Source organism: Epinephelus fuscoguttatus, linkage group LG1 (assembly GCF_011397635.1).
Source record: "Epinephelus fuscoguttatus linkage group LG1, E.fuscoguttatus.final_Chr_v1".
NCBI classification, from domain to species: domain Eukaryota; kingdom Metazoa; phylum Chordata; class Actinopteri; order Perciformes; family Serranidae; genus Epinephelus; species Epinephelus fuscoguttatus.
The window spans coordinates 34,946,651-34,959,589 of record NC_064752.1 but is presented as its reverse complement, the minus strand read 5'-3'; the positions used below and the strand labels follow the sequence as shown (position 1 = coordinate 34,959,589).

The 12,939-nt window shown below is 40.3% G+C and overlaps 1 protein-coding gene and 1 long non-coding RNA gene across 2 annotated transcripts in view; one reads left to right on the top strand and one right to left on the bottom strand.

Annotated features, from left to right (window-relative positions):
* The window catches only part of LOC125887416 (uncharacterized), a 36,140-nt gene that overhangs the window by 21,160 nt on the left and 2,041 nt on the right, over positions 1–12,939 (bottom strand). The window contains exon 2 of the long non-coding RNA XR_007449166.1: positions 7,875–7,946. This is a non-coding gene — a long non-coding RNA (uncharacterized LOC125887416). The remainder of the gene's footprint in view (positions 1–7,874; positions 7,947–12,939) is intronic.
* LOC125887409 (globoside alpha-1,3-N-acetylgalactosaminyltransferase 1-like) lies at positions 2,099–6,474 on the top strand. Its single transcript, XM_049574187.1, has 4 exons — positions 2,099–2,287; positions 2,439–2,484; positions 4,358–4,420; positions 4,802–6,474. The coding sequence occupies exons 2-4, from the start codon at positions 2,451–2,453 to the stop codon at positions 5,725–5,727; spliced, it is 1,023 nt and encodes a 340-aa protein (XP_049430144.1). The 5' UTR covers positions 2,099–2,287; positions 2,439–2,450; the 3' UTR covers positions 5,728–6,474.

Here is a 12,939-nt window from a genome sequence, read left to right as displayed (position 1 = left end):
GCAGTGGGTGCTGATGAATTACTGAGCAGACTTTCAGCTTTTTTCTTTCCCAAAGTTCAAATTGAACGTCTTGAATTCTACTTAATGGAAACAAGTGGTGCTGACAGTCCATGTAAATGGATGACGTGCATGGATTACCGTGGAATTTTGTAGGCATTCATTTTCTCCTGATGATGAATCTTAATGGTTTCTGATCTCCTTACTTCTTATCTAGCACCAACATCAGATCCAGTTTTAAATGTACCCAGTGCCTTTGATAATGAGCTGCAAAACTAATAGGCTACAATCACATCCATCTGTATAGTAAGGCACAGTATAAGGGACAAAATTAAAACAGCTAACAAATATTAGCATGCTAACATGCCACACTAAGATGGTGAATATGGTCAACGTTGGGCCTACACCTGTGGCATGCTAGCGTTGTTACTGTGAGCATGTTATCAAGTGGATTCTAGCATGGTGGTAGACTCATGTACGCATAACAGCCTTTCAAGTTAAATTTGTGAATCATCCCCAAAAGTACATATTTTAGCTGCTACCTGTGGTGCTATTTATCAGTCTGGATTGTTTTGATGTGAGTTGCCGAGTGTTGGAGATATCTGCTGTCTCTCCAAAATAATGGAACTAGATGGCACTCGGATTGTGGTACTCAAAGTGCCAAAAAACATTTGAAAAACTAAACAGCAATGTCTTCTTCCAGAAATGACATAATCCACAGACCTTGATGTGAGCAGTTCCATGTAAGAAGTATTTTCTTTCTACCAAACTACACCCGCCAACTGTATCACTGCACAGAAGGAGGCATGCATTTACTGCAAGCTAACCTAGAACAACTGAGCTAGCTAACCTTTTACCGGGGTCATCCCTATGTTTCCAGGGTTCTATGTTCCCCACTTAACCCTGGAAAAAAGCTTCTATGTTCCCTGCTTACACAAAAAGGGTTCTATGTTTCCTACTTGGTTGAGCAGGCAACATAGAACCCGGGAAACATAGAACCTTTTTTGTGTAAGCGGGGAACATAGAACCTTTTTTGCAGGGTTAAGTGGGGAACATAGAACCCAGGAAACATAGATATGCTCCCTTACCGCTCAGCTGAGGAGGAGGCCAGGGATGTTTACATCTCACACTGTCACGAGCACAAGCCTCTCATCCATGAGCAGATCCATGCTTCTTTGTGTGCATTGATTTGGTTGATAACTGCTCACAACAAGGTCTGTGTATTATCTTGAGTAACTGGCCATGATTTCTGGAAAGAGACATTGCTGTTGAACGTTTTTTGGCACTTTCAGCACCACAAGCTGAGTGCCATCTTGTTTCATTATAAGAAGGCAGACATCTCTGCAGCCGATATCTCCAACACTCACATCAACTCACATCAGAACAATTTAGCCTGATAAACAGCACTACAGGTAAGAGGGAAACTGGGTATTTTTTTTTTATTTTGGGGGTAAACTGTCCCTTCAACATTTGCCCATATGGCCCAGCCCTAATAAGACATATTTAAAAATCTGTTAATGAAACACAACACTCACAATCACTCAAACACACAAGAAATATTATCACATTCTGCAAGCAGTTGATAGGGATACCTTTGAAGGCTATTTATTCATAAAAGACACATGTTGACACTATTCCCACATTGTCTTTCAATGTCTGTTTTTTAATGATAATTTTACGTAGAATCATGGCTTGATAACAGACATTATAATGTCTTTGAAGTGTGTTGTCTCTTTATTGTTGACTTGCAACAGATTCTTTTATTGTATTTCCTTTTGAGTGCCTCCACCTTGTGGACAGAAAGAATACAGCACCCTGCTGACGTGAACTGCAGCCTGAATGTAGTATTATGTCTGTATACTTGGCATTAACCCGCCTCTCTGTAGGATAATGACACACTTGAGATGTGAAGAGAGGGATTTTATGTCAGAAAAATGAATTTGAGGACAGTATGAGCATCTGTTGAGGTGCACCCACAGAGTTTTGGAGTGACCGCCCCTCATCTTACGTTTATCGTCATACTTCCAACGTGAGCAGAAGGAAAGAATGTTAAAAATCCACCTCTCTCTTCTCTGTATATGTAATTCCCCATGTCTTATCCTCACTCCTCAGCTCCTCCCATTAGCCCAGACTCCCCACACATCTGGCTGCTTTGGTTTTTCTCCAAAACTGAACACTGCAAAAGCCTGAGGGGGAAAGTGAAGGGGGAGAAAGAGAAAGAAGATATGTGAAGAAAAGGGAGTGGAAAATATTATAAAAGCAAGGACAAGAGAGAGAACGAGGGAGCACGGTAAGAAAATAATCACTGGTGGAAAACAGTGAGTTAAACAGCACATTTCCAGGAAGAGACAGTGAGCCGAAGAGAAACAGAGAGACAGTGCGGGAGATTTTTTTTGGTATAAATAGTGACCTCAGACAAAGTTTGTGTGTTTATTCACCAGCAGGTCACATATATGGCGCTGTTTCCGTTCTGCAAGACGCCCGCAGGTCAGTACAACCTCATCCACTGCTCCACATCTTCTGTCAGTGTCACATCTGGTTGTTGTCATTGATTTGTGACTGCTGTGTTTGTACATACTCAGTTATCTATCTATCCTCTCTGGGAAAAGCTTTAAAAACTTTTTTCAGGGTTTTTTTTTTATGTGCAATCTGATCCTGCAAATATGTCCAGGAAGGCAAAGTAAGTCATTGATTAATTCAAGAACTTCTGTACATATGTCCAACATCTCTTGGCTGGTGAAAGGCCACGCACATTAGATGGATGTTTGTGGAGAAAATAAAGATGAATATCTAAATTCACTCACACGTGCTTTGACTTAAGTTCTATCTCATGCAATGTGTAACTTTTGGTTCCATACCAATCTCTTCTCCCATATCTTTTAACACACATCCGCCCAGTCTGCCTTCTGCTTTATTTGCTCAGCATCACATGCACAGTTGTAGATGACATAGTTTTACTACTTTATTAGTATATCAAAGTTATAACTGCTTGTTCATTTGATATATATTTTGTTTCTTATCTTGTTGTCTTACTAAACTTCCTCACAATCAGAACAAGACTTTATGCACTCCGTAGAGATGTCTGCCTTCTTTACAATATAATAGAACTAGATGTCACTCAGCTTGTGTTGCTCAAAGCACCAAAAAAGTACATTTGAAAAATTCAACAGCAATGTCTCTTTCCAGAAATCATTCCCCGGTTACTCAAGATAATCCACAGACCTTGTTGTGAGCAGTTTCATGTGGGAACTTTTTTCTTTCTACCAAACTACACCAACCAACTGTATCACAGAAGAAGGAAGTATGCATCTACTGCTAGCTCACCTAGCACCACTGAGCTAACGTTGCAGCTCAGCTGAGGAGGATGGCAGTCATGGGGGAGGGGGGGGGGGGGGGGAACTCATTAGAGATGTCTGCCTTCTCTCAAATATAATAGAACTAAATGACAATCGGCTTGTGGTACTGAATTATACCAAACTACACTTCCCAATTGTATAATTATGCAGAAGGCATTGTGCATCTACTCATGGATGAGAAGCTCATGCTTGCGAAGGATGTAAGCATTACTGCCATCTGCCTCGGCTGAGCTGTAACGTTAGCTAGCTCAGTGGTGCTAGATGAGCTAGCAGTAGATGCAAAGAGAAAGTTCCTTTCATGAAACTGTTCACAACGAGGTCTGTGGATTATCTTGAGTAACCAGATCATGATTTCTGAAAAGAGACATTGCTGTTGAGTTATTCAAATGTATTTTTTGGCGCTTCAAACACCACAAGCCAAGTGCCATCTAGTTCCATTATATTGGAGAGAAGGCAGACATCTCTACCCTCGATATCTCCAACACTCAGGAAGTCACACTAAAGCAATCTAAACTGATAAATAGCACGACAGGTACGAGGGAAAATATGTAGGCTATTTTTATTTTGGGTTGAACTGTCCCTTTAAGATGTTAATTTATGAGTAAAAATTTTAGTTTAAGTAAAAATATCCCACACAATTCATGTCTACATTGTATAAACCACAAACATTTACATTTTAATGCGTCATACACATTATTTGGCCTATATAAAGATCAAGTCAGTTATATCCTATGTGTGAAGAATCTATAGATATTACATAAGCTATAGTACATCTAGTGTGTAAGTATTGCATATGCTTTAAAGATGTTATTTTTGCAATCACAGGTTGCCACACTTCCAAAGAGAGATCAGCACATTCTTTTCATTCCTAAGAGCTTTGGTCTTTTTACATGTCAGGGTTTAAAGACACATTTGTAAGTAAAATGCGCCAACTGGGAGAGCATAGCAACTTGTACTGGTTTAATTTAATTGCATGTACATGTGTGTGTTTGTCCTTCAAACAGGACCAGTCAGAGTGGCCAGAATACAATTGGTCCTGTACTGTTTTCTCCTGTCTCTTATCATATGTAAGTGTACTGAGGGATTTGTTCTACTCTAACACTTTGTTCACAACACTTGCTGACACTGAGTGCACATAGAGAAATGTGCCTGTGGCAAAGTAAATGTAAACTACAACCTTGTTGTTGCATGATGATGAAAAATGGATGTCTTTATTGTAACAGATAAACAGATAATATCTCCTCTAAATATTCCAGACACAGACATGAGTGAAAGTTTAAAAAGTCTTTTAAGTAAGGTCAGTTGTGATCAATTGGATTGAGCTGAATGACTTTTCTCCAACTTTACAAAAGTGTATTTGTGTACATCACAAAAAGTGCCACCATTTCTCACTCAGAAAATTAGATTGGTGTTGGAATTAAAAGAAAATCCATGTTTTGCCCCCTCAGACTTTCTCAATGGACGTAAAGCAGCTGTCAGTGTGGAGTCACCTCATCGTGCCTCTCATGCTTTGGGAAAGGAGAGAGAAAAAGCAAAGACAGACATAATGGTCTTTAAGGAAGCCGCACCACAAACTCCTCTGGAGACACCATGGGGTGCTCCTTTAGTGTGGGGTGACACCCGTAAGTCAGCTCGGCGCAGGGCTAAATTCGCACAACGGGAAATCCATACAGGTCTGCTGGCATTCGTGGTAGGAACTTATGCCCAGTTCGTACGACGTTTCCTATCGTCAGCTGAAACTCACTTTCTCCCTGGCCAAATGGTCACCTACTACATTCTCACGGACAATCCCCGCACTCTGGATCCCCCCATTGAGCTGGGGCCTGACCGACATCTGAAAGTGGTTCCTATTGCAGAGCTCCCTGGGTGGGAAAGGTTGGCACGTCGCCGGATGGCCCTGCTTACTGATGCTATCAAAAACCCAATCAGCAGCGAGGTGGAATACATCTTCTGTGCTGACATCGATCAGGAGTTTGTGGCCCCTGTGGGAGAGGAAATCCTTGGAGACCTGGTGGCCACGTTGCACCCAGAGCTCTATGGGATGCCAAGAAATGCATTTCCTTATGAAGTCGAAGAGGTCTCATCCGCATGCGTGGACGAGGATGAAGGAGACTACTACTACACGTCTGAGTTGTATGGAGGGTTGGTTTCTGAGATGTATAGATTGGCCCAAGCCTGTTCTTTGCTCATTCTGCAGGACCAGGCTAATGGGATAATGGCCAGGGGCCTCGAGGAGAGCTACCTGAACCGCTACCTGATCGACCACAGGCCGACCTGTGTGCTGTCCCCAGAGTACAGCTGGTGGGACTCAGCCCTGGCTCCAGATGTGCCTGTACAGAGGCTGGTCTCTTTGGGAAGGCAACGTGAGGCTTAAGATGAGCAGAAAAGAGAATCAATTTAAAATGAAGGACAGGCGGGTTCTGCTGGCCGAACCCATTGAAGTATGGATGTAAATCTTACTCCCACATGAAGAACTATTGTTTAAGTGTGAAATTTCCTTTTGAAGAAGGTCTCCACTCAAAAATTAGCAAACAGTGTTATGACCAGACAGTACATGAAGGGTGAAGATGAAGAGAGAGCACATATTTCATCTTAATTCAATTCATAATTTCGATTACATTTTCTGTTCTATTTTGCCAATAAATGTAGCCTGCAATCACACACACACAAGCAAACTGCACAATCTGCTCTCAATTAAAGACCCATTTATGTGAACAGCGTCTCTGCCTGCTATCTCTTCCACAGCAGACAAAAAAGAAATTGACCTGTCTCTTTAAACGAAGCACTGTGCTCTCCATTAATGTCAGCCTCGGAGATACTGCTCCAGTGGCTTTGTGGTCAGCAGTGATAAGAGTCAACAGTGTAAGTACACACTTTCCCCGCAGTGGCCAATCATTAACTGGAAGAGCTGCTGTTTCAAGGTCTTTAAATACCAGGTCGGGGAAAAACTGATACAGCGGGATGCTGTTTCTCCAGGTTACACGTGGATAGACGCATACCATTCAGCAAAAGCCAAAATAGTTTTGAAACTGGTGATTGAGTCAGTATGTTTTGATGGAATTTTCCATTAAAAACTGTGATTTTTTACCCTGTATGAGTTGGAGTAAACGGTAAACTTAAATGACCCGACGTTGTTGTCTGTGAGTCTGTCTATCTTTCTCCCACACACACAAACGTGCTCCCACGTTCACACTCAGCTCTCTCCTCCTTGTGTTCTGGGTTTTAATGGGAGGGTTAAACAGCAGCAGATGGCTTTTTCTCACTGCCAACAGAATCTGTCCTCAGGGCCAGATCGCCACGTGGAGTTAAGTTGGAGGTAAACTTCAGATAATCCTTTGAAAATTATTTTCAGGGTTTTTTTTGACCAAGTTAAAAATTTCCACTGCTTGCCACACACGTATATTTATGTGGGCTCATGAACAGTATTCACATCAATTCAGATTATAAATTCTATTCAAATTTGATCTAAATTGTGTTATATATTGAAGCCATCTTCCATAACAATATTCTAAGCAACATGCACATATACCGCACAACAAGATCTGCAGGTGCTCCTAAATATGTGCTTGCTTTGGTTTTGTTATGAATACTTCAATCCTCTATATATAAAGGCTTTTTTTTTACTTGATCCATGCTGAGTACCCCTTTTCATGTCATAATGCAAAGCAGTTTAAAGAATTATTGGTTTAATCCCTGTCATGTGGTTTACTGGTGATCGAGGAGCCTATGTGCAGCAGTATAACTTAAGGCAGAGGAAGAGGTGGTATAGAAATCCTTAACATTAAAACCTAGGCACATGTAAGCCTATATTTCTATAATTAGCAACTATTAGTTTTTAATGTGTTGAAGACATTTATGTTCCTTGTGCAGATGAAGAGGACAAACAGGCCTATATGTAGCTAAGGGATAATGTGACATTGTCAAAATGCAAAGAGTTAAAAGATGGGCTTTAACTTGACTTTTCTTTCTTTTTTTTCTTTTTTTTTTTTTACTCCCGCTCTTCTCGCTTTATGTGCTTCATGTGAATGCACCTGGTTTGTGGTCATTATTTACCGTCTTTTCTAAATACACAGACAACATATTATTGACAGCCTTTTGCTGTTGGCCTTCATGCTGATGATGTGACATTATAACTGAGGTAACATTAGACTAAACACAAAAAAACATTCAAATGGTGAATACTACAGTAATTTCTGAGTGATTACGTCAGCAAACCAGTTTTATTTGCCGAACAGATGTGTAATTCATTAAGTTTGGGGGATGCTAATGAAACGCCATGGCTAACTGGCTGCTCTAAAGAATACAGCCATATAGTGTGGTGAAGGATGAGGTTATTAGGATTATTCCATGACTGACATATCGTACCATAATACTGTATATGTTGATGCTGCACACCTAGCAAGGGAGTATGTATTTGTGACTGCACAAACCAGTGGATCAAGTCAGGGTGAGCTCACTTTTCCCCTCTATTAAAAGAATACTTCTTCCCCCAAAATTACCATTTGTATAGCTGTTACTCACCTTGTGTAGTGGTTAGAGCACTCATCTTCCATGCAGAAGTCAGCAAAGGCATGCGGTCACAAAAGGTTCCCACTGCCGAAACAAACAGGGACAGATTCCTTAATGAGGCTTCAGGATAAGAGAGTAACTCCGGAATCTGACCCAATTCCTCAACGAGGGCACTCAAGCCTGTTGTAGACGGGAGGTTCCAGACGTAAAAGTAGATTCATATGTGTTACTCACCTTGTGTTACATTGAATTTGTTTTCCTTGCGTGTATCCGTGATAGACCAAGAATCCAAAAACAGAGAAAATTCTTGTTAAGTCATAGGGGGCCTGTGTTTAATAACAGCAAAACTAATCAAAACATCCATTCACAATCTCTCATACTACTGCAATATAATCCAAGTCTCATTTATCCAGTCATATGCTCAGTACTCCCAAAACAGAAAGCTGTTTCTGACAGGGAATTGAACTGAAAACTTACTTGAACTGAATTGAACTGAAAGTGAAACTTATCTATACTCCCTTCAAAGTCAGTCTCCATTGACAAAAAGAGTCATTTTACCTTGCTGAACACTGGAGCTGCTGGTCTACCGTTGCATTGTGTGACTTCGCTGAGTCCAAACTAACCCTTGAAAAAACCCAATTCAAACAATAACACAAACAAACCACTACTTACTTCAATTCATCAATATTTTTCTCCATTTTTGGATTCTTCGTTCACTCAAGGCATGTGAGGAAAATACTTTTCTTTACAAATTCAACCCACACAGAGTGAGTAATTGATAATGATCATTTAGGGGATTAAGTGTTCCTTAAAGCCAATACACATGGGGACTACCTGTTAACAATGAACACACCGAGAAAAAACATACAACTAGTCAACTTACAAGTTCAATTGTGTCCTTTATCTCCATTCACAGACTGGCAAAATTACCATATACATTCACCCTTCAAACCACCTGTCCTGCATGTGTTTGTGCTGAGGGAAGAAGCTGGTGCATCTGGATAAAATCCAACCCAGGATATTGCTGTGGGGCATGAATGCTAGCTAATGAGCCACTGTGCTACAGCGTGCCTGCTTATTAGTGTCAATTACAGGTCACTTTCAGATACGTTAAACTGCTGGAGACGTTTTGATGATGGTGCAATTACTCAGTCATGATAAGGTGTTGACCATTTAATTCCCCTTTAGTATAGCTGTGTTTAACTATACACAATAATTAAGCTATGTTTCAGCATTGTAAATATTTTACATATTGAGGTGAGCGTATTGATTTCATATCTGATACATCTATTTCACATCTAAATGCAGAGATCCTTTAATTAGTTTAATTAGAAGTAAGTGACACTTTGTGATGTCAGTGTGATGTAGCATCTAACTGATTGAGTGAGCTGCCACTGAATGACCTGTATTGAATGTGTTTGGTTTGCATCTCTGCAACAAAAGTTGGCCATACCATGTACAGGATGTTTCAAAACAGACTCATTTTGCTAAAACACAGTTCCAGCAAACTATTGACTGCAAATGTAGAAAGAAAATATAATACAGTAATTTACTTCAATCATTAGCAATAACTGCATTAAATGCTTCTTCATCCAACAGAAACAACATCCAGACAGAGAACAGCATGTGTGACAAACAGAACTCAGGTTATCGCTTTTGCAAGTAAGATAAAATGTAGTGTTCATCATCTACATTTATGTCTACATTAATGCATAAAGAACCTTTGCAGTACTGGTTAGACTTTGCTTCACTATTAAAGGCTCACGTGATAAGGAGAAATCCAATTCTGAAATAAGCAACTTTAAATTTAAACCCTTTATTCTAGCAACAGAAAAGAGGCATCTTTATCACTGCGACTGATTTCAGGCTCATGAGTCCTGCCCTTAAAACATGTGCCTCTGATTAGCACCAAAATCGAAGCCTGGCCAAATAATACACCTATTAATTATTAACCTCCTTAGTTCAGAATCACTTGTAAAGTAGAAGGACACCCATGGTGTTACAGAGAGCTGTGATGAAGAGTAATTCAGAAAAGAAAAGCATAAGCGATGAATGAGCATCTAACATTTCATTCATTCATTCATCTTCTAACCGCTTCATCCTCTTGAGGGTCGCGGGGGGGGCTGGAGCCTATCCCAGCTGACATTGGGCGAGAGGGAGGGTACACCCTGGACAGGTCGCCAGACTATCGCAGGGCTGACACATAGAGACAAACAACCATTCACGCTCACATTCACACCTACGGACAATTTAGAGTTACCAGTTAACCTAGTCCCCAATCTGCATGTCTTTGGACTGTGGGAGGCCGGAGTGCCCGGAGAGAACCCACGCTGACACGGGGAGAACATGCAAACTCCGCACAGAAGGGCTCCCACGCCCGGGATCGAACCGGCAACCCTCTTGCTGTGAGGCAAGAGTGCTAACCACCACACCACCACCGTGCCGCCCCACATCTGACATTTCCTTTATGTTAAATAATTACTTTAGACATGTTTGAAAGATAGATGGCAGTTGTCAATCTTCATCGCAAACTGCTAATACAATCAGATAAGCACTTCACAGTTAAGTAACCCATAGTCTCCCTGTGTTTCATGTTTAGCCTTAAACAAAGGGTGTGTCATTTTAAAGTCTTCACACTGTCCTCTTCAGCTTCCATGAAGCGACACCTTCAGGGCCTTTGTAAACACAGAAGCTCTAAAATCAATGAGTCCTATCCACCCCAAAGGCTCTATCTAATTGTTTGCACAGCAGGCAACTTGTCTAACAAACCAGAGCACCTCTGGAATTAAAGAGACTTCGTTTTTACAATTTGCATGTATTCAAATCGAGAAAAGGCTGAACACAGAAAATGTAACGCTCTGAGGCTAAGTTGTCAGCCCAGTCAAGGTTGTGTTTACCTGTTGTTGAGCAGATGAAAAGTACATGTATTAATATTTAAAATGACTGCATATCTTTGTGGGGGCAGTTTATTTTGAGAAATAGAAAGAACTAATTTGTTGACGGGATAATGTGCAAGATGTCTTGAACGTGTGCACGACTGTGAATGTGTGTCTCATCAGGGGGAATGGGTGGGGTGAAAGCCATGGTAATCTGCTGGATTCACACAGGCCTTTCCCCACCCTGCCCGAGGCTACTCCACACCAAAACATGCTGTCCTAATCACCAGGTCAAGGGGACTGACACTGAGAGATAGAGGAGGTGCAGCTCACAGGGGAACACACTAGTGCCCATTGTGCTGATGTCACATTATATCTCATATCATTACAGGGCACCACATGAAAGATGATTATAGGCCAACATTTAGGCAAAGCAGTTCACAAAGAAGTTGGCTTTGAAAAAAAAAATGTCCTAGTTGGCACTGCCATATCATAAGAATTAGTTGGTGTGGATGTGTTTACTTCCAAAAGTAGTTTAAATACAGTATCAAAAGCATAATAATAAGAATTATAATCATAACAACTTTATTTATATTGCACCTTTCAAAATAAGGTTAAAGTACTTTAAAGTTTTTACAAAACAATACACCTCCACACATTTTTGAAACCACTGTAAGTTGATAAACGCAAGGAGGGTCTTATTGATGTGATGGTTGAAGGTTAGATTGGAAACAAAGATAACTCCTAGATTTCTAGCATTAGACTTTAGAAGAAGGCACTAGATTAGGAGATGTATTATTGAAAAATGTTATTCGACATCCAGCCTTATATCCTTTAGACAAATATTCTTCATAAAGAAGTCAGTCTTTTGGGGGATCCTGGCTCTATAGACACAGAGTGTCATTGGAATAACAATGGAAATAGATTTTATGATTCAGCATTGATCTGCCCAGATGAAGCATACATACAGAACAGAAGAGGACCTAGCACTGAGCCTTGGGGTACTCCGTAGTTCATAATGGCACTAGATGAGAGAAGTTACCAAGAGTGACTGTAAACTGTCAGTGTGAGAGATATGAGATAAACCATTCAAGAGTGGTGTCTGTAACTCCAGCTGTGTCTTTGAGATGGCAAATTAAGGTACATACTGCTTTGTTTTACTATCCAGCACTACTATTTATGAGTTTATTCACCTTACAGTGTGCTTGTTGTGTGAGGCAGTTTATTTTGAAAACTAGGAAGATATAAGCAAAAAGTTATGAATGTATGTCTATATGTCAGCAAAAATAGCCCGAACAAAGTAGTTCCAAAGCATACATATTTAGATTATGCTGATATTTATTACAATGCCTGCTAAACTGTACTTGAGCTCATACTAAAGTATAGTCTACAAAAGCTACCTTTAACAGTTTTATTAGGCTAGAATTAGTTTTAGCATTTCAGCAGAAACACAGCAGGCAGAGGCAGTTTTGCCAGGAGGTAACTACATGTGTGTATTTGAGAGAGAGGCTAAGGGCTCAAATAGAAAAGGGAAACTATGTACTAGAATATCTTCTCTAATAAAACTTTAAAAGATCAAATATGACGACATGCAATCTTGGTTCTAGCAAGCCCACTTGTATAAGGTCATGATACATCTCTTGTGCACAATATTTTGTCAAGCAGTGGTGGAATAAGTAGTAGATATTTTACTTAAAAAAGTAAAAGTAGCAATACCACAGTTTAGAAATACTTTTTATGTGTAAAAGCATTAAGTAACTATCACTTGTAGGCACCTGAACATAAGACCAAGAAGAGCAAATGCACCCCCAGTATTCAAATATAGGGGGGCAAAGTTATGGTTTCACTATCCCACTTTTTTTCTTTAAAAATTAACAGCATTATACAGCGTCTGCAACCAGGTGATTTTATTTAAGCAGCTCATTATTTTTTGCTATTTTTTAGCAACTGACCAAAAACAAGTAGGCCGAATAAAAAATATTCAATTTTCGGACCACCCTGATCGCTGATCACACAGCTGATTAATCAGTCGGTGCAGACTGACAGTGTAGTGCAGTGCAGTGCAGTGAGAGACACAGAAAAACTTGGGGCTTTTCGTCACAGTGTCAAAGTGACTGAATTAACAGTCAAATGCTCAGCAGTGGAAAGTGACTTATTTAGACTTCCACAGACCACTTTGTTCAAGTTTCAGTTTTAGTCAG